Genomic DNA, 20,791 nt, shown 5'->3' on the forward strand with positions numbered 1-20,791 from the left:
ATTTGGCTATTTTTTTTAATAATTGAGTAAAACCGAAATTTATTATAAGCCACAGCTGTCCTAGGGACCTCCATGCTATATATATAGCCTCCATGGTTCTATGGGTTGTGGTCTGATTGTTCTTTATTTTGTATCTAGAATCCACTTATGAGTGAGTACATACCATGACTGTCTTTCTGGGTTTGGGTTACCTCACTCAGGATGATTTTTTCTATTTCCATCCATTTGCCTGCAAATTTCATGCTTTCATTGTTTTTCTCTGCTGAGTAGTACTCCATTGTGTATATGTACCACATTTTTTTCATCCATTCTTCCGTTGATGGGCATCTAGGTTGTTTCCAGGCTATTATAAATAGTGCTTCTATGAACATAGCTGAGCATGTATCTTTATGGTATGAATCAACATTCCTTGGGTGGGATGCCCAAGAGTGGGATGGCTGGAGGACATAGGATTTTTAGCCTGGCCTAATAAATATTATCTATGGAACTTAATAGTTTGCTGTACTAATTAAAACTTGTTCTCCTTCCTTGCAAGATAAAAATATATTTTAAGCCAGACATGGTGGCACATGTCTTTAATTCTGGCACTGAGGGGACAAAGGCAGGCAGATCTCTGTCTACAGAACAAGTTCCAGGACAGCCAGGACTACACAGAGAAACCCTTTCTCAAAAAATCAAAAAAAAAAAAGAAAGAAAAAAGAAAGAAAAGAAAAGAAAGGAAGAAGCTGGGCGGTGGTGGCGCACGCCTTTAATCCCAGCACTCGGGAGGCAGAGCCAGGCGGATCTCTGTGAGTTCGAGGCCAGCCTGGGCTACCAAGTGAGCTCCAGGAAAGGCGCAAAGCTACGCAGAGAAACCCTGTCTCGAAAAACCAAAAAAAAAAAAAAAAAAAAAAAAAAAAGAAAAGAAAGAAAGAAACTAACAACAAACAAACATTTTAAGTGCTAGAGAGATGGCTCAGCTGTTAAGAGCACTGATTGCTCTCCCAGAAGACCCAGGTTCAATCCCCAGCACCTACATGGAAGCTCACAACTGTCTGTATCTCCACTTCCAGGGCTTCTGACACCCTCACACAGACAGACATGTAGGCAAAATACCAATGCACATAAAATACAATAAATTATATAAGAATGCATTTTAAAATTTACAATAACCAGCAGGGCATGGTAGCTCCTACCTGTAAGCCAGACACTGCAGAGGTGGAGACAGTAAGATCCCTGTGAGTGTGAGGACAGCTTAGGATACATAGTTAAACCTTGCCTCAGAAACACACACACACACACACACACACACACACACACACACACACACACATACACCCGTGCGCGCTACCTGCAAAATTGCTCGTATGTTCAAAGGCTCCCCATCATATAGAGGACAAGAAATGCTATCTCAGAGAGACCAGTCCCTACATAGCTTTGGTTCTGACCAAGTGCCCGATTCTTGTTCACCATTTTACACTCCATTGCCCCTCTACACGACCTCCTTCCTGCTTCAGATGTCCTCGCCACATCCCATGTCCCTCCATAGGGTCCTCCGGTTCCTCCTACTTTCTTCTATGTGCTGACACAAAAAGAAATCATAGCGTGCCTTGACGACTAACTGAGCTAGCCTTGATGTTTTCCTAGTAACCTTGAATCTAAGCCATGGCCTTGAACACTCCCAAGCACCAACAGAAGTGTTAGATTGTCCAAAAAAACGAAAGAAACTGATTCCTAATGTGAGCCCAAATTCCTTATGTGAGCTCCATACACACACACACACACACACACACACACACACACACACACACACACACACACACACACCCTTAACTGGACAAAACTAAATAGAACACCCCCTCTTCTCATACCATTTGCACTGATGAGGTGGAAATTCTCATAAGAACTTTGTACTAATTTGCCCTGGAATTTAATGCTTCTTTCTTTGGAGTCCCAACCAGAGCTATTTCAGGTTGGTTTGGGACACCTCCTGTGGGAACCACCTTACCACCTGTTCTAGGGTTTCTATGGCTGTTAAGAGACACCATGGCCGGGCAGTGGTGGCGCACACCTTTAATCTCAGCACTTGGGAGGCAGAGCCAGGCGGATCTCTGTGAGTTCAAGGCCAGCCAGGTCTACAGAGGGAGTTCCAGGAAAGGCACAAAGCTACACAGAGAAACCCTGTCTGGAAAAACGAGAGAGAGAGAGAGAGAGAGAGAGAGAGAGAGAGAGAGAGAGAGAGAGAGAGAGAGAGAGAGAGAGAGAGAGAGAGAGAGAGAGAGAGAGAATGACTGTAGGGGGAAAGGGCCAGCCAAAGAAACACTCCCTGAAACCAAAGAAACATACTTTGGTCCTGGAACCAGAGCCAGTGGAAGAAACACACCCTGGTCCTGAAACGAGAGCCAAAAAGCTAAAAATGGCTCGTGAAAGAAGCATACTCTGGCCCTGAAACTAGAGCCAAATCTGCCCCTAACCAACTGAGCACAAAACCAACCAATCAATCCCCAAGCAGGAAAGCCAGCTAATCCCTAAGCAGAAAACCAACCAATCCATGAGTATGAAATCTAGCCAATCTGAGCTTGTCCAATTGACAATTGTCCAATTGAAATCTGCCAATTCCCGCCCTGAAAATCTCCACCTTGGAAAAACTCCGCCCCTAGGAAGCCCTATGTAAGCCCTGTCCCTGTTCAGTACTCTGCTGCCTCTTTCCACCCTTGCAGAGGCAGCCACTCTCCTGGATTCTTCCCTCCCAATAAATCTCTTGAATGATACTTGGGCGAGACCTTCTTTCCCTGGAGCAGAGATGAAGCCTGGGCTGAACGAAGTAGAGTGGAGCAGAACTGTAACACTTTTCCCTGGGGAAACCTTCCCATAGGGGAGCAGAGTTGCTGCACTCCGGGGCACCTGGACAGAACTGTAACTACTTCACTGGGGAAACCCTCCCCTGCCAGGGCAGAGTTGTTATATTGGGGAAAACCTTTCCCTGGAGCAAGGCTGTGCGCTGCTACCCTTACAGTGACTTTGTGGTATTCCTTGGCTCACGACTGCTAGAATACTTTTCCATTAGACTGTGGCCCTTTTGTGGGTGAGGCTCCCCTTTTATTTGTCCTTTCCCTACAATGCCTATCACAGATTCTGGGAATATGTGTTCCATAAATGTTTGCCAAGAAATAAATGGGTTGGACAGATTGATGCCTTGTTTTATTGTTGTTACTGTAATAGTGGGGATTGTTTCCAGACCATGGTGCATGCTAGAAAAGCCCCCGGCCATTTAGCCACACTTCTAGCTCTGTGTTTTGGATGAGTTTTTATTTTTCAAGTCTTCCAACACCAGGTGTAAAGATAGCTCAGTAGTCAAGATTGTCCCTATTTGACCCTCAAACAGGCTTTTCCAATAGGTTGTTCCTCTTCACAATTTGCCTAATATATCCCTAGTCTTCTTTTTGAGAAAGCTTTATCAGGAAACCTGCAAGAAATCACCTGAGTCCTTTAGGAGTGGCACAAAAGGCATATTCTCACACCTGACTCCCTTTCATCTTCCAGAGCTATTTATTTATTTGTTTGCTTGCTTGCTTATGAAAAAGTCTGGCAGCCTAGCCTGGTTTTAAACTCAGCATATAGCCAAGGATGATCTTGAACTCCTGATCCTCCTGGCTTCGCTTCCTGAGTGCTGAGATTGTATGTAACAGTGCACGATGTTTATGTAATGCTGGGATCCAAGGCAGGGCTTTGAGCAGAATAGGTAAATATTATCAACTGAATTGCATCCTCAGCCCTGTGTATGTATATATGTTTGTGTGTATCTGAGGCCAGCTGTCACTATGTAGCCCAGACTGGCCTCAAATTCACTGCAGTCCTTATCGGCCTTTGAATACTGAGATTACAGCCATGTGCCACCATGCCCACCTTTTAATATTAACTTGAAAATCTTGACATGCATATTATACTTATTTAAGAGATACAGTGTGACATTGCAGAACACGCATACAGTTTTATCAGGGTAATTGCATACCCATCCATTTACTACATCTTTGCCTTAAAAACATTCAAAATCCCCTGTATCTGCTACTTTGATCTACACAAATGTTACACTGTGCAACAAAACATTAGAAATTATTTTGGGCCAGGCAGTGGTGGTGCATGCCTTTAATTTCAACACTTGGGATCAGAGGCAGGCGAATCCCTTGGATTACAGAGCGAGTTCCAGGACAGCCAGGGCTATACAGAGAAACCCTGTTTCAAAAAAAAAAAAAAAAAAGAGGATGAGGAGGAGAGGCTAGCCAGGTGTGCAGTGTGAGACTGTCTAAAAAAAGAAGCCGGGCGGTGGTGGCGCATGCCTTTAATCCCAGCACTCGGATCAGCAGAGCCAGGAGTATCTCTGTGAGTTCGAGGCCAGCCTGGGCTACCAAGCGAGTTCCAGGAAAGGCGCAAAGCTACACAGAGAAACCCTTTCTCGAAAAACCAAAAAAAGAAGAAGAAAAGTTGTTTCTATGTCTGACGAATGCAAGGTCCTTTCATTTGACGACATGTCCAACCATTCCTAAGAAAATCAGAAGAGCAGGAAACAACATGTACTAAGAAAAGGCAGGAACCTCTTGCGCACACGTCGCAATGCCTGTAGGGACAGTATAAGCAGAACACTCCTAACGCGGGAGACTTCCGCCCGAGAAGCTGATTCAAAGTGACTGGGCGGGGTCTCTTACCCTTAGCCCCGCCCAAGGCTTAGAGGACTGGCGCCGTGTGGAGGGGGCGGGGCGGGGGCGGGGCTAGCACGCCGTGTGACGGCATCACGCTGCGCCCCATGCTTCGCCAGCCTGGGTCCAAGTGGTAGAATCCGGAGGTGAGCGAGGGCTCCAGGTCTGGGTTTGCAGGGTCAGCAATGCTGCGTCTCCTGTTAGTCTCCTCGAGGCGCGGTGGTTTCGGTAGCCACTGATTCCCAGAGTAGCTCCGAGTCAAAGCCTCCTTGTCCCTGTCCAGGAAGCAGGCGGCCCGGCCGAGGTCTTAACAGTGCTTAGCCCGGCTGTGAGCCCTTGTGTGTATGGTAGCAGGCTGTGATAAAGGCAGGCAGCGAGCTGCCATGGGTGCTGTGACCTCGAGATCGTACCCCTTTAACGACAAGGAATAAATCCCGCAGACTCGGGAGTTGAGCGCTTTAAACAACACAGTTTATTAGAGAAACTCCCAAAGCAGGGACCGGTTCCCAGAAAGGACACCGTTCAAGTGGCAAGGACGTGGTGTTTGTAAATGGTTACAGAACGAAGAAGACAAACGTGGGTAAAGAAGGTGATCTATGAGGCACCTGTAAGTAGAGGAGCTTTGGTCTGTAGAGAATCTGTGAGCGGCAGCAGCGGAGTTTTCCAGATGATTGGCTTGGAGACTCACTGGGGCTGTTGCCTGAATTACTGATTTACCCCTCTGTCTCCTGCCCCATTTGGAGAGAGGGACTCCAATGTGGCCAGTTTATTTGTGTGATTGCACACTCTAATAGTTCCTCAGAATACTTGTGAGCAAGCCATGTTTCTCCTAACTTTCCGAATGGGGAATCTGAGAGTTAGTGAGATTCATTTACTGCTTTGTAAACACTTTAAAGATAAGACCTGTATGCATCTCTGACCTGGCTATTCCAGAAAGGTAACAAAAATGATTTCTGAACATGGGCACTGCTCCTGACGAAAGTCACCTGATTTGCCAGGTGGTGGTGGCACATGCCTTTAATCCTAGGACTTGGAAGGCAGAGGCAAGTGGATCTCTGTGAGTTCAAGGCCAGCCCATTCTACAAAGCCAGTTCCAGAACAGCCAGAGCTACACAAAGAAAGAAAGAAACAAACACTTGGTAAGTGCTTACCATCAGAATATTAAAAGTTTAGCATGGAGCGTTGTGGCAACAGCCTGTGTGTAATTTCAGAGGATCCCCTGAACTGGTGCCACAAAGGTTTTGAGCCACCATGTGGGTGCTGGGAACTAAACACAGGTCCTCTGAAAGAGCAGCTAGTGTTTAGCTGCTAGGCCATCTCTCCAGCCCAACTCAGGGGAAGCTAATGTAGGAGGCTTCCCCAGTTCAAGGCTAGCCTGGGCTACATCGGAGAAATGTAGACTTCAGGGAGAAGAGGCAGAGCCATTGGTTTGTTAGATGGATGAGGAGGAAGGGGCAAGACTGTCCTAACAATGTTAAGCTTTGAATTTTTTAAATTTAATTTTAGGTGCTCAGAGACCCATAATGTCACTAGTCCGTTCATCCGTCCATGCCAAATGGGTCGTGGGGAAGGTGATTGGTACAGCAATGGTAAAAACTGCTAAAGTAAGGGCGACCAGGCTTGTTTTGGATCCCTACTTGCTAAAGGTAAGGCTCAACACCTGTTTTAAAGTGGCATTGATAAGTTATGTGTTCTAGAGTCAGAGTAGAAAAGTATTTCCCTGTTGAGAAAAGTATTACCTCTGCAGTAATCTAGACTCTGCTGGGCTGTGGCTATAATCTGGTTCATTGGAGGATTTCAGGAACACACAGTTCATTTAGGTTCATTCTGTAGTCATTTGCTGGGCAAAACTGTATGGGAACAGAGAACAAGACACTTCACTCTTTCCTCCCAGATTGCCATAAGAGAACATCTCAGTAAAGAGACATTAGAGCTGACCCTCCAGTAAGATTTTATTCCTAGACCAGATGACAAGAAGTCATTCCAACTATGATGAATAGTTCGTGGTAGTTCGTTTTTTTAGGGGTTGGGGGAGTTATGCTTTTCAAGACAGGGTTTCTCTGTGTATCCCTTGAACTCACAGAGATCCTCCTGCCTCTGTCTCCCGAGTGCTGGGACTAAAGGCGTGCATCATACCACCCGGTTTATGGTACTTTTTGCCGTGTCAGGGCATGGCCCCATACAGAAAAAGCAAGTGGTTCCACAAGTTGGGGCCAGGGGTTGGTATCCTAGTGTAATGACTCCAAGGGCAGTGGAAGTGGACTATGGAGGATCCCGTGTGGTTTGTCATTCTGTTTTGTTCGAGAAAGGGTCTCTATGTAGCCCTGGCTCTCTTGGAATCCGTTACGCAGACCAGTCTGGCTTTGAACCCACAGAGAACCACCTTCCTCACCAGAGGTGTGCACCGATATTATACCCAGCAATCCACTGTGTTCTCATTCCATCCTTTAAATAAAAGGAGATACTGAGACAAAGATAGAGATAAGGACCAGAGTAAGGGAATGGGTAAGGGGACTTTTTTTTTTTTTAATGCAAAAGTTCGGTGTAGAAACAATAAGGACCTGAACTAAATGGGCAGCGGCGGGAATGGAATAGGGAGAGATAGGCTTCGGGAAGAAGAACTAGAGAGATTTGTTAGATGGATAGGGAGGGAGAGGCAGGTGCCAAGGGTTGCTTCTGTGTTCAGGTTTGACTCCCGGGCAGTTAAGAATGCTGTCCATTATCTACGGTCAAAAACAGGCGGGCAGGATGGCTCAGTAGGCGAAGGCGCTTGCCACCAGGCCTGACGACCTGATTTTGACCAGGACCCACACTGCAGAAGGAGAGAACTGACTCCTGTAAGTGATCCTCTGACCTCCACACCTGTACTGTGATACAAAACAAGGGCAATAAACACGTAATAATGAAAGATCAAGAACGGTATCACAGGTGGCACAGGGCTGTCATCTCAGCCACTCAAGAAGCAGAAACAGGAGGATTGCAAATTCAAAACCAGCCTGGGCAACCCTTTTTTGTTTTGGGGTTTTGATTTTGGTTTTTTGTTTGTTTGGTTGGTTGGTTGGTTGGTTGTTTTTTTTTGTTTGTTTGTTTTTTTGTTTTTGTTTTTGTTTTTTTGTTGTTTTTTTCTCGAGACAGGGTTTCTCTGTGTAGCTTTGCACCTTTCCTGGAACTCAATCTATAGACCAGGCTGGCCTCGAACTCACAGAGATCCACCTACCTCTACCTCCTGAGTGCTGGAATTAAAGGCGTGTGCCGCCGCCACCGCCACCGCCGCCACCGCCACCACCACCACCACCACCACCACCACCCAGCCTCATTATAATGTTTAATTGTCTTAATAACTTTAGAGCCTCCTTTTGTGGTGGAAAATATTGAACTTGGAGTGGTTCAGGGACTTCCCCAGCTAGTGGAGAGAGCTGTGTGTTTATAGGCTGGAGTGGAGGCCTCAGTGGGAGGGTCAATATAGAGACAGATAATCATTGATTTAGAGCCAGGGTACAGTTAAACCTTAACTTAAAGGTTTAAAGGAGGGACTTCCACAGCTCAGAAATGTCTCCGGGAAAGTCATTGCCGATTTCCAAAAGTTAAGCAGTTAATCATTCATTGTGCCGGAAGCTTACAAATGTATTTCTTCTTCCGGTGCCAAGCCCTGGCTGGTTTCCTGTGCATTGTCTCTCCGTGTTCTTTTTGCACCACCCGCTCACAGATGGGAGTTACTGATTGGCTCCTCCCCTTCTCTCAGATGGGAGTTACTGATTGGCTCCTCCCCTTCTCTCAGATGGGAGTTACTGATTGGCTCCTCCCCTTCTCCCAGATGGGAGTTACTGATTGGCTCCTCCCCTTCTCTCAGATGGGAGTTACTGATTGGCTCCTCCCCTTCTCTCAGATGGGAGTTACTGATTGGCTCCTCCCCTTCTCCCCACAGTACTTCAACAAGAGGAAAACCTACTTCGCTCACGACGCCCTCCAGCAGTGCAGCGTCGGGGACATCGTGCTCCTCAGAGCTCTGCCCGTCGCGCGATCCAAGCACGTGAAACACGAACTGGCCGAGATCATTTTCAAAGTCGGCCGAGTTATCGACCCCATCACAGGGAAGCCCTGTGCAGGAACCACCTACCTAGAGAGCCCGCTCAATTCCGAACCCACTGACCTAAGCAAGACTCTGGAAGAACTCAAGATCTGTTCCACCTAGGACAGGAGCCGCCAAAGGGATTGCTGTCTGTGTGGCTCCTGCAGGCTTCCATTAGTAACCGTCCAGTTTCTCTTGTGACGTTGATGAAATAGTAAAAGCAAATGAAGCCAAGTACTGACAGGGTCCCAGAGGTTTGTGTTGTGTTTCCATTTCTCGGCACTGAACAGACTTTCAGATTATGTTGCATGCCCAAGTATGCCGCATTGTTTTGCAAGCTCGCTGGCCTAGAACATAGGCTTTGTTTTGTTTGTTTGTTTTGCCCTTGTTTTTTTGTTCACAGAAATCTTAGGCTTGGTACCTTTATTTTGAAAGAAGAAAACCTTTTGATAAGAACACATAAGGTGCCCAACCATGGTGGCACACGCCTTTAGTCTCAGCACCTGGGAGGCAGAGGCAGGAAGAACTCTGTGAGTTCGAGGCCAGCCTGGTCTACAGAGTGAGTTCCAGAACAGCCAGGGCGACACCAGAGAAACCCTGTCTCAAAAAAACAAAACTAACAAACAAAAAGAACACATAAGGCCACACTCCATACTTTTGATTTTTTTTTTTTTTTTTAATTTACTGTATGTGTGTCCATGGTGCGTGTGTGAGTACACATACATGTACCACAGCACACTGGACACAGGACAGCTTCGTGGAGTCAGTTCTCTCCTCCCACTTTTACATGTTCCCAGCGATCACCCTCAAATTGTCAGGTTCGCATGGCTAGTTAGTACCTTTACCCACGGGGGCCGTCATCCTGCTGGTACCAAGTTTTAACAGCTTATATTCAAAGTGAATTTAATTATTTTCTCTGATTTCACCAGTTCCCAAAGGGGGAACTTTGTCCGGTTGAGCTGTATTTATAAGAATAGCATTGACAGGCTAGAGAGATGGCTCAGAGGTTAAGAGCACTGCTTGCTCTTCCCAAGGCCCTAAGTTCAATTTCCAGCAACCACATGGTGGCTCACAACCATCTGTAATGAGAACTGGTGCCCTCTTCTGGCCTGCAGGGATATGTGCAGATAGAACACTTACATAATAAATCTTAAAAAAAAAAAAAAAAGGATAGCATTGACATGTAGAAAATAAGATTTATAAGATTCGGAGTCATTTACATCCTAGGCTATATGAGATCTTAAGATCTGATAGACAATTACTTGTAGCACTCTCATTGGGGAGTTGTTTTGCTTGAGAATGGGTCTCACATTTCAATCCAGGTTGGCCTCGAACTCACAGCAATCCTCCTCGTCAGTTCCCTTGAGTGCTGGCATTACAGGTGTGAGCCACCGTGCCCAGGAAGTTGTAGAACTCTATATGCATTTGAGGTGGAAGTTTCTGGGTTGATCTTCATTAGCGTGATAACTGACAATCACACACACACGCACACGCACACGCATGCACACACACACATATTAAGTGCTATAACTTAGTTTTTGTTTTATTGCAGAAACTTTGGCCTATGAATTTCAGTTTTCTAGCTCCTAGAAAGAGACTTAGGGTATATTTCAATTTCAGCTAATATGTATGATATATGTGTGATTCTTTGGTTTTTGTTTGTTTTGTTGTTTGGAGATAGTTTGTCTCAGTTTATAGCCCAGATGTGCCTGGAATTTACAGTCATCCTACCTCAAGCTCCTGGGTACATGGGATGAACAGATGTATGCCACCAGGCATAGCTTACTTATGAGAAGGTATAAGTGATGAGCACAGTGATGGGTCACCAAGCTCACAAAGTGGGGAGGGGTGCATAGGTACCCTTGTGACAAATAGGACCCGTGGAGGGTAAGTGGCGAGAGACCAATTAACTTACTGAGAGAAATGGGAACAGTGCTAGGCCTAAATTTTGAAGTCTGCAGCCTAGTCAATAAGGGGTATGAAGAAGACATTTCAAACAGAGGAAGAAGTGTGAAGTCCTAAGTAAAAATGTGACCAGTGTGGCAGGAGAGATGGTTCCGTGATTAGAAACACTGGCTGCTTTTGCAAAGCTGTTAGGTCCAATTCCAGAGGATCTGGCGCCCTCTTCTGGCCTCCCTGAGCACTGCATGCATGTGGTGCACAGGCATCCATGCAAACAAACTTTTTTAAACATAACCAGGAGTTCTTAAAGCCGAAGAGGATTGCTGGTACATTTTGAACATGGGTAGACTTCAGAGAAATAGGATAATAGATTATTTAAGGTTTTTCAAGGAAAATGATGGTATTTGATTGCAAAGGTAAATAGCATCGGTGTAGAGAACAGGGTAGAATAAGATGAAGGGCTAGGAAACTGACTTTAAAAGACTAATCCTGCTGAGCGGAGGTGGCCCACGCCTTTAATCCCAGCACTCAGGAGGCAGAGGCAGGTGGATCTCTGAGTTCCAGGACAGCCAGGGCTACACAGAGAGACCCTGTCTGAGGGTGAAGGGGTAAAGGAGGGGTGAGGAGGGGAGACTGATCTTAAAACCTAAACCTTGTACAGAGAGGTAGGATGGTTTGTTCTTAAGGAAAACTCTTGGCTTGGTGCCAGGATCAAGACGGAAGGGATAAATCTTTTGGAACAGTGGTTCCTAATGCTGCGATCCTTTAATACAATTCCGGGTACCTGTATGTGGGCAGACCCGCCTGGAGAGGATAGAGAAGCGGCGTCTCAGTTCCTAAGACCCCCCCCCCTTGGGGCCCGTGACCCACAAGTTAAGAACCACTGTTTTAGACTGTCTCTGGCAGGTATAGCTAGCTGTGTGGTCCTCTCAGCACATGACTGGCACCTCTCAGGCCAGTCAGGTCTCCAGCTCCAAGCATCCGCAAAATACTTGAGAAGTGGATATGCACACTGATGTACAGTTTTTATTAATTTCTTGGGCTTGCGGTGCAACTCAGTGGTGGGGTGTAACTCAGTGGTGGAGTACTGGCCTGGCAAGCACAAGGTTGCAGGGAGGAACTTCCTGACGGTGCACACCTACAATCTAGCCCCCTTCCCACCAAGGCTGACCACCCGAGTTCCATTCCTGGGACCCACGTGGTGAAAGGAAAGAGCGGTGGTTCTTCCTCCAGCCTTCACGTGCCTGACATGGTCCAAGTGCCGCACACGTGCACAAACACATAGGTGTAATTTATAACTTGAATTTAAAAGTTTTAATTAGGCTTCCGGAGGACTCCTGTAATGAGGATGAGGGGCCTGAAGGTGCACGAAGGGCATCCAAGGGGTCGACATACTTGAGTTATAGGCCAGCCAAGGCTACATAGTGAGAACCTGTCAAAGGGGGGGGGGGGAGAAAGAAAAAGAAAGGGAGAGAGAGAGAGAAGGAAGGAAGGAAAGAAAGAAAGGAAGGAAGAAAGAAAGAAAGAAAATTATCCCGAAAGAGAGAGAGAGAAAGAAAGAAAAAGGAAAGAAAGAGAGAGAGAGAGAAAGAAAGAAAGAAAGAAAATTATCCCTTAACAGTGTTTCTCAACCTTCCTAATGCTGCAGCTTTTAATACAGTTTCTGGAACTCATTCGGGCGGACTCGTCTGGAGATGGATAGAGGAGCCGTATCTCAGTTCCTAAGTCCATTGGAAACAGGTATTTTCTGGTGGTCTTAGGCGACCCCTTTGAGGGTCACGCCCCACATGTTGAGAACCACTAGGGCCTAGAGCCACAGGTGGTGGTGGTAGACACCTGTAACCCAGCACTCAGGAGGCGGAGGCAGAGAATGGCAAGTTAGAGACAAGCCTAGGCAATTTAGTAGACCCTCCTTCAAAACTAGATACAGCTCACTGGTAGAGCACTTGCCTAGAACCATCGCCAGTTGGGATGGTTCTCCCATTGGGAGGGGAAGGGTGGAGAAGAGCACTGGACTAAAGAACTAATGAAGAGCAAATAGGGGCAAAAATACAGACTAATTGGTCTAACACCAAGTAAAACAAAAGCAGAGCCAGCAAAGAAAGGCGTAAATGCCGGGCTGCATTCCAACAGAGATCCAGGTGGAAGCAGGGGGTTGAGAGTTTGAGACCAGCCTGAACTGTGTAGTGAGGCCCGGTTCAGATAAACATAAGTAAACTGGGTTTGGTGACTGCCGCATATAACCCTCAGGCAAGAGGATTGCTGTCGGAACACAGCCCGGGAACGGAGATGTTTGAGGGGAATTCTGAATGCTCTAAGAAAACAAGGAGTCTTGTGACCTCAGTTCCTTGTGAGTTGACTCCAGATCAGACACGGTTGCTTGCTGCTGTTATTGTTTGTATGCCTCAACGAAAGACCCTGGTTTTGCCACGTGTGTCTTGTCCCTGTGATGGTACATGACTCTTCTCAGCCTGCAGAGTATAAACTGCCTGATTGATGCTCTGAGTAAAGCTGGCTAGCGCGTGAGACTTCAGTCCGCCTCATGTTTCAGGCTCCGTTCTCCCAAGTTCAACCACCACAAGAGCGGTCAACAAATGACCACAAATTTGAGGCCAGGCTGGGCTACCCAGCAACACCCTGTCTCAGACGTTAAGAAATCGAGGCTCTGTGCAAGAAACATGGGGCCCACCCGCTCTTAAGGAGGTCCTGCCCCAGCAAGACTCATGTCTGCCTGCCTGCCACAGTCGGGTCTACCGTTGTATGGGATTCCCTCAGCCTTCTTCCCACTCAAAGGAACAAGATGCTCCTTACTAGATTAGCATGCTCAAATTCTGCTTGTTAGAAAACTATATCCATGGGGCTGGAGAGATGGCTCCATGGTTAAGAGCACCAGCTGCTCTTCCAGGGGTCAATTCCCAGCACCCACATGGCAGCTCACAACTGTCTGTAGCTCTAGTTCCAAAAGTCCACCACAGACATAAATGCAGGTGAAACACCAATGCATATTTAAAAAAGAAAAGAAAAAGAAAACTGCACCCTTTGAGCATCAAGATTACAGGTTGTAGAGAACCAGCTCCCACCCCTCCTCTTACCCAGAACCATGCAGGCGGCCACTGGACAGTGTCTTCCTCTTGGCCTCTGCAGCCTGGCCCCAGCCTCTGAAGGTAGCTGAGTCCCAGGCTGCTCTGCGTTCCTCTGATCCGTTTGGCTCTCGACCTGGTTTCGCCGACTCTTGTCTTGTTGAAGTTTTATTATCCTTACAGAGTCTATTTTCCCCGCCACAGCGGTTCTCAACCTTCCTAACACTGCGACCCTTTAACGCAGCTGTGGTGACCCCCAACCATGGAATTATTTTCATGGCTGTTTCATTAACTGTGATTCTGCTACTGTTACGAATCACAATGTAAATATCCGATATGCAGATAGTTAGGTGGACCCCTGTTAAAGGGGTTCGGCCACTGAGGGGGTCACGACCCACAGGTTGAGAACTACTGTACTGTGTTCACCCAGATCCATGCCTTTTAGGTTGACCCTGCTTTCACAGACAGACTCCTTCCCTTGGCAGTGAACTGTTCCTTCTACACTTCTGAGAGCTCTTTCTTGACCCATCCAACACCACCTCACCCTCGTTATTTCATGATTCCCCCTTCCACGCTGACTTCCCATCCTATGAAACTCTCCATTTTACCTCTTCAGACTGATCTAATCACATCACTAGACAGGGACTCCCCGAGGTCCGCATCCAATGGATACTTAAATGAATAGTTCCCAGACGACAAGAGTTTAGGTATCTGCCCACCCAGAGGGCATTTAGAAAGTGTGACTTCTAAACTGGGTGGTGGTGGCGGCGGCGGCGCACGACTTTAATCCCAGCACTCGGGAGGCAGAGGCAGGTGGAGCTCTGTGAGTTCAAGGCCAGCCTAGTACAGAGTGAATTCCAGGACAGGCTCCAAAGCTACACAGAGAAACCCTGTCTTGAAAACAAAATGTTACTTATAGCTGGATGGGTAATACACACCTCTAACCTCAGCATTTGGGAGGCTGAATCAGGTATTGCTGCAAGTTTGAGGCCAGCCTGGGCTACCTAAGAATTCTGGCCAGCCTAGACTACAGTGTGAAACCCTGTCTAAAAAGTGGCGGGGAGACAATGGTACATGTTTATGATCTCAACTCTTGAACACTGGGGTCAAGAGGATCAGGAATTGAAGGTCATCCTCGGCTATGCAGTTTGGGGCCAGTCTGAACTACATGAGACACAGTCTAAAAAGAAAAAGAAAAAAGGAGAAAACTTAAAAAAAAAAAAAAAAAAAAAAAAAAAAGCTTGCACTGCATAAACCAAGCATGGTGAAACATGCCTCTATAGTCCCAGCGCTCAGGAAGTGGAGGCAGGGAGCTAAAACCTTTAAGGTGCTCCTCCTCTACACCACGACTCTGAAGCCAGCCTGAGCTACAAGATACCCTGTCTAAAACAAACAACACACACATATGCGCGCACGTGTGTGCGTGCGCGCATATACACACACACACAGAAAATAATAATCAAGCATGAGAGCTCAAGCCTGTAATTCCTGCATGGGGGCGGGCTTCGAAGAGGGATTGCCATGAGTTTGAGGATAGCCTGGGCTACAGTGGGAGGCTCTGTCTCAAATACACACAAAGTGTGTGTGTGTGTGTGTGTGTGTGTGTGTGTGTGTGTGTGTGTGTAGGCTCTGTCTCAAATACACACAAAGTGTGTGTGTGTGTGAGAGAGAGAGAGAGAGAGAGAGAGAGAGATTGAGAGAGAGACACACACACACACACACACGGAGAGAGAAAGAGGGAGAGGGAGAGAGAGAGACGGAGAGGGAAAAAGGGAGAGGGAGAGAGGGAGAGAAAGTATTATTTGGGGGAAAATGATATTTACATAATTAAAAACTTCAAAAGTAATTTGTAAAGAGTGGGTCCCTCCCATACTCTCCGGATTCTCCTATCCACAAACCTACTCCTATTTTGTGGATCTCCCCGGTGTCCATTGCAAAGCCGACCAGGTTCCTTTCGCATGTCCATTTCTGGGCACCGAGCTCCCTCCCCCTATCTACGGCTGTCTTCAGCGGCTGGCTGGCGCGCCCCCTGGCGGCAGCACCGCGCGCCGCCGCAGCCGTACGCTGCTCCCCCTGGCGGCCGCGCCCCTCCACTACAGCGGCCTAGCGCCCTGCCCCGCCCTAGCCGGAGCGGCCCGGCCCGGGGGAGGGGTCGCGGCGGCGGCGGCGGCGGCGGCGGCGGCGGCGGCAGCGCCGTCAGCGGCACCCGGGCGGTAGGGAGCTTCAGGCTCCGGAGCAAGATGGCCGCACGAGTGCTGCTCGCGCGAGGAGGCCTGCTGCGGCCAGCCGCCCCCGGCAGCTTCCTGCCCGGGCTCCGGTGAGCAGCGCCGCCCTTTCCGGGGCCCGGCCGGGGAGGGGCCCCGCTATGGGGCGAAGGGTTGCAGGGTCCCCCGGGGCGGACTGTGGGACACCGGGGGAGGGGGAGGGGGGCGGCCGAAGGGCTGGCGTGGCTGCAGCGCCTTCCCGGGGCCGCCCCCACCCCCACCCCCGCCGTGGGGCTCAAGGTCACGGTCCCGCCGGCGCCGTCCCCGGGCTCCTCGGGCTCGGGCTCGCGGGCCACGTCTGCCCGCAGCCTCCGTGCACTGCGCTCTCCCTCCGCAGTCGCCCCTTGGTCGTGCAGAAGTGAGATGGTGGCAGGTCCCCTCCACTCCACCCCATCCCCCCTTAAACCCTCCCGGGGAAGCTCTGCACCCAGGTCCCGACTCGGGAGCAAGTCTCTGGACTTAAATGGGAAAGCGGAGTGGGTCGGAAAAGTCATCGACAGTGGCCAGCGGTCGTAGATGGCGGAGTTCACGTTCAAACTTTTTTTTTTCTTCCCCTTTGCCTAACCTCAGTGGATTCCGGGTGCAGTTGTCTCAATCTGTCACCTTGACGTTTGAACAAAATAGCCAAAGGCCACCCTAATTTACCAACAGATTTGTTTAACCTTCCTTCCTTTGTATGATTATTATTTTATTTTTTTATATTTTATGTGTATAAGTGTTTGGCTGCATGTATGTGTACCACGTATGTGCCTGGCGCCAGTGGTAGCCAGAAGAAGGTTGGGATTCCCCGGAACTGTGGAGTTAGAGAGGGTTGTGAGCCGCCATGTGGGGGCTGGGAATTCAATCTGGGTCCTCTACAAGAGCAGCAAGTGCTCTGAACTGCTGAGCCATCTCTCCAGCCCCTGGTTACTTTTTGAGACAAGGTCTTGATACATGTGTCTCTGGCCGGCCTGAACTTTCTGCAAACCGGTACTGCAATTGCAGGTGTGCACTACCAAGCCCAGCCTTCGCTAATTGAAATGTTGCCTTTTAAAAAAGTAGTAGATTTATCTAGTGCGCGCTTGCCCACACGAGTGTGTGTAGTTGGTTTTCTTCCACCATGTGGGTCTGGGAAATTGAACTTAGTTCCCCAGATTTAGTAGCTCGTGTCTTTACCCTTAAAGCAATCTCACCAGCCCTAAAACTTTTTTTTTTTCTTTTTTAAGATTTCGTGTGTGTGTGTGTGTGTGTGTGTGTGTGTGTGTGTGTGTGTGTGTATTTTTACCTGCATATGGGTATGTGCACAGTGCGCATGTCTGGTGCCTACAGGGGTCAGAAGAAAGTATCCAGTCCTCTGTAACTAGAGTTACAGAGGTGGGTTGTGAGCCACCACAGGGGTGCTGGGAATGGAACTCTGGTCCTCTGGGAAAGGAACAAGTGGTCTTAACCACTGAGCCGAGTCTCCCCAGCCCTGTGTGGGTGTTATATAATATGGCTTGTCTAATTTAGTAGCAATCTTAAGTGTGGGGTGTGCATTTCAGAAGATGGAGCCTCACAGAGACTAGGGAAAGTGTGAACTCAGTGTATCAGGCCCGGCACCTTTTCTAGGACAGATGCAGCTTGTAGATGCAAATTATTTAAGTCACGTGGAACATGTTTCCAAGCAGAATGGGCAAACGACTTAGACACCTGTGGCTACTAAACAAGCAATCCGAGCCTCTGAAGTGTGTATTTTGTTCCTTGGAAAACAGGTTTCAGGCGGCTGAAACCCAAGGCATTCAGCTGAAACCCAAGGCGTTCATTCAAGACCTAACCAAGTTGTAAAGCTGGTAAATTCGAGATCTGGGCCTACCAGGAACCCCTACTTCCTGCTGGAGCCAAATGCCCTGTGCTTCCTTAGAGACACACTCACCCTCCCCTCTCCCTTTCTGCCAGTCCTTTCTGGGAGCAATTCAGAGAAGGAAGGACCCAGGGTCCAGGGCAGTTTAGAACTTTGTGAAGTTTGAGGTGCAGGCTGTTCAAATGGAGAGACCAAGTGTCTGGGCTCCAAGCAGCTGGTGAGAATTGTCAGCGTATAGGAATGTTGATAGAGACCTGGGTTCTTTCTAGCCCAAGCTGGTCTCGAACTCACAGAGATTTGGCCTCGCCCTGCCTCCCGAGTGCCGGAATTAAAGGCATGGGCTCTTTAATGGTTGTGAGCCACCATGTGGTTGCTAGGAATTGAACTCAGGACCTCTGGGAGACCAGCAGGTGCTCTTAACCGCTGAGCCACCTCTCCAGCCCCTGGTTGTTTTGTTTTTAAGCCACGGTGACGGATGGAAGTGTTTAAAAAAGACTCTAGCTAGTGAAGAAGCCGAGAGGCAAGCCCTAGTGTGTGCCCACATTTACAGACTGGTTGGGTAGAGGAGACTGAGCCGGTAAGGAAGGCAGGGGAAGAGCAGCCAGCGCCATCCTTGTGTGACAGCTGTCAGAGGGAGAATATTTATTGGACTGCTCAGCTGTGTCTCATACTGGCTGAAAGGTTAAGTAAGATGACATTTGGAAAAAAAAAAAAAAAGAGTATTGCCTACAGGAGTATTGGGGTGACCTTGCAACATGAGTCTCAGAAAGGAATCGGGTCTTTGTGGGGATCCCGGACTTATGTTCTCTCTAGTTCATCATATTTAGCTATGGTTTGTATTAGGCTGTTTACTAGAACAATTGTGCTAATGCCCGGAAGCTCTGGCAAGGATTTAAGATACCAGGATTTAATTCATGTTCCTCCCAGTAATGGAATTGTCCAGGCCAGAAACCAGGCCTTCCCCAAGCCTAGGCTCCCTCCCTCCCTCCCTGCCTTCTCATTGGCTGTCAGATCTGTCGTTTCTGCTTCCAAATGTCTAGGCTCCACCGTCTCTCTTCCCGTTCCCCTTAACCAGCAGCGACACTTGTCCTATGAAGAATGTGAACTTGATCCCATCATTGAAGGGGATGGATAAAAAATTCTAAGAGGACACCTTTTCCCATTATAAAACACCTATTAGGCAGTCTATAGTGACTGGAGAGACCGCTCAGTGGTTAAGAGCGTGAACTATTGCAGAGGACCTGAGTTCAGATCCTGTCACCCACATCAAGCCATTCATAAGCACCTGTAACTCTAGCTTCGGGGGACCCTGACCCCTCTGGGAACCTGGACTCTCATGCCCATGCTCCCCTCTCCCATACATATACACACAGCTAAACATAAAAATAAATCTTTAAAAAAACCTGGTTACAGTCAGTACTTGGGAAAGTGAAGTAAGAGAATTGCCAGTTGGAGGCCAGGCTGGACATGATGAGACCCTGTCTCACCTCCTCCCGACCACCCCTCCCATCCTTCTCCAACACCCCTCTTAAGAAAAGTAATAGAAGCCGTTTGAAAGACAATGGAAACATTTAGTAGAGAATGGGTGTAGGTTTTATGTCCTTTGTTTGTTTGTTTGTTTGTTTTGTTTTTTTGGTTTTGGTTTTGGTTTTTGGTTTTTCGAGACAGGGTTTCTCTGTGTAGCTTTGGCGCCTGTCCTGGATCTCCCTCTGTAGACCAGGCTGGCCTCGAACTCACAGAGATCCGCCTGCCTCTGCCTCCCGAGTGCTGGGATTAAAGGCGTGTGCCTCCATGCCTGGCATATGCTGAAGTATTAAGCTTGTATTATGTCTGTACAATTTTCAAATCTATAAAAGTTAAAAAGAAAACACTTGAAAAGATATCCACATTAATTTTTTGATCCACATGGAGTGCATAAGTTCTCTTATTTCAACTTATCTGTGTTTGGAGTTTTTCTAAGTGAAAAAAACTGGGGAGTGGCGTCTCCGTAGCAGAGCGGGAGTTAGGTTTAGGGGAGTACTGCTTTAATATGAGACTTCTTACAATAGGTCTGCCTTCTCCTTTGCCCCTGCCTGTCCGTCCTCGCTGCAATATTTTCTCTTGGCCGTGGCCATTGCCAGCTCTTAGAATGTGCTTTCTCCCATCGCTATCCACCTGGCAAATGTCATCTCCTCCTCTGCATCTTTAGCTCGCCAGGTACTTCTTCGGGGGCCTCATCTCCAGGCCAACTGAGACACACACACACCCCTCGTGCCTCTGTCCCAGAGCTCACGTCACACTGGTTGTGATCATGTTTCCCTGCTCTGACTGCAGACTCAGCTCTGGGAGGTCAGAGACTAGGTTTGTTCTCCAGTGCGGGGCATTCTTGCACCCTGGCCCGACCCCTAACACATGCGCAGTGAGCGAATACTTGAGGGACAGTGAGTAAGGCCCATTGTGCTGCTGCCCTGGCCTGAACGCTCAATGTATTTCCTTTCTTCATGTGCTCTGACTAAACGCTAGGGCTGTCCTCTCGCCTGCTAGGACCCTTTCCACCTCAGGGTCTTTTGGGTTTGTTTTTGTGGGGAGGTTTGGTTTTGTTTTGTTGTTGTTTATTGTTTTTGTTTTGTTTTGAGGCAGAGTTTCACAGCATAGCCCTGGCAGGCCAGGATCTTGATACATGGATCAGACCAGCCTCAAACCCAGAGATCTACCGATCCCTGACTCTGCCCCTCCCAAGTCCTAAGATTCACACCAGCGGGGTTTTTTTGGTTTGTTTGTTGTTGTTGTTGTTTTTTCTCTAGTGCTGGGGATGGAACCCAGGACCTCAGAGGTTTCTTTTGAACACCTTCTTTCCCTTCATCTCTCCATCCACTGCTTAAGCAGCAGGCTGTCCCTTGTCCCACCCACTGAGTATGTAGTGAATGCTTCCTTCAGAAAAAGGTTCTGCTGGGCATGGCACTCCCTGCCCTCAGCCTCCCTGCCCTCAGCCGCTGGCTCGGGGC

At 48.1% G+C, this 20,791-nt stretch overlaps 2 protein-coding genes across 4 annotated transcripts in view; both read left to right on the forward strand.

Annotated features, from left to right (window-relative positions):
• Positions 1 to 4,734: 4,734 nt before the first annotated feature.
• Mrps17 (mitochondrial ribosomal protein S17) lies at positions 4,735 to 8,979 on the forward strand. Of its 3 annotated transcripts, none has more exons than XM_006971366.2 (4): positions 4,735 to 4,819; positions 5,672 to 5,812; positions 6,180 to 6,319; positions 8,599 to 8,979. In XM_006971366.2, exons 3-4 carry the CDS (start codon positions 6,197 to 6,199, stop codon positions 8,863 to 8,865), a joined length of 390 nt encoding a protein of 129 aa, XP_006971428.2. In that variant the 5' UTR covers positions 4,735 to 4,819; positions 5,672 to 5,812; positions 6,180 to 6,196; the 3' UTR covers positions 8,866 to 8,979. The 3 variants fall into 3 exon arrangements, with proteins under 3 accessions (XP_006971428.2, XP_015858183.2, XP_076417455.1); XM_076561340.1 differs by having other exon boundaries at positions 4,754 to 4,819; positions 5,701 to 5,812; XM_016002697.3 differs by lacking the exon at positions 5,672 to 5,812 and having other exon boundaries at positions 4,749 to 4,819.
• A 6,892-nt stretch (positions 8,980 to 15,871) lies between these two features.
• Positions 15,872 to 20,791, forward strand: part of Nipsnap2 (nipsnap homolog 2) — a 32,820-nt gene continuing 27,900 nt past the window's right edge. Inside the window, exon 1 of the mRNA XM_076560990.1 lies at positions 15,872 to 16,041. Within this exon, the coding sequence (XP_076417105.1) occupies positions 15,965 to 16,041 (77 nt within the window). The 5' untranslated portion in view covers positions 15,872 to 15,964. The remainder of the gene's footprint in view (positions 16,042 to 20,791) is intronic.

This window comes from Peromyscus maniculatus, chromosome 23 (assembly GCF_049852395.1).
Source record: "Peromyscus maniculatus bairdii isolate BWxNUB_F1_BW_parent chromosome 23, HU_Pman_BW_mat_3.1, whole genome shotgun sequence".
Taxonomy (NCBI): Eukaryota; Metazoa; Chordata; class Mammalia; order Rodentia; family Cricetidae; genus Peromyscus; species Peromyscus maniculatus.

What these genes read in the sequence shown, in the direction of transcription:
- Mrps17 (XM_006971366.2), top strand. Translation starts at nt 6,197, where the DNA reads ATGTCACTAGTCCGTTCATCCGTCCATGCCAAATGGGTCGTGGGGAAG. An exon ending in TGGATCCCTACTTGCTAAAG is followed by an intron (nt 6,320 to 8,598) that starts GTAAGGCTCAAC and finishes TTCTCCCCACAG; the next exon opens with TACTTCAACAAGAGGAAAAC.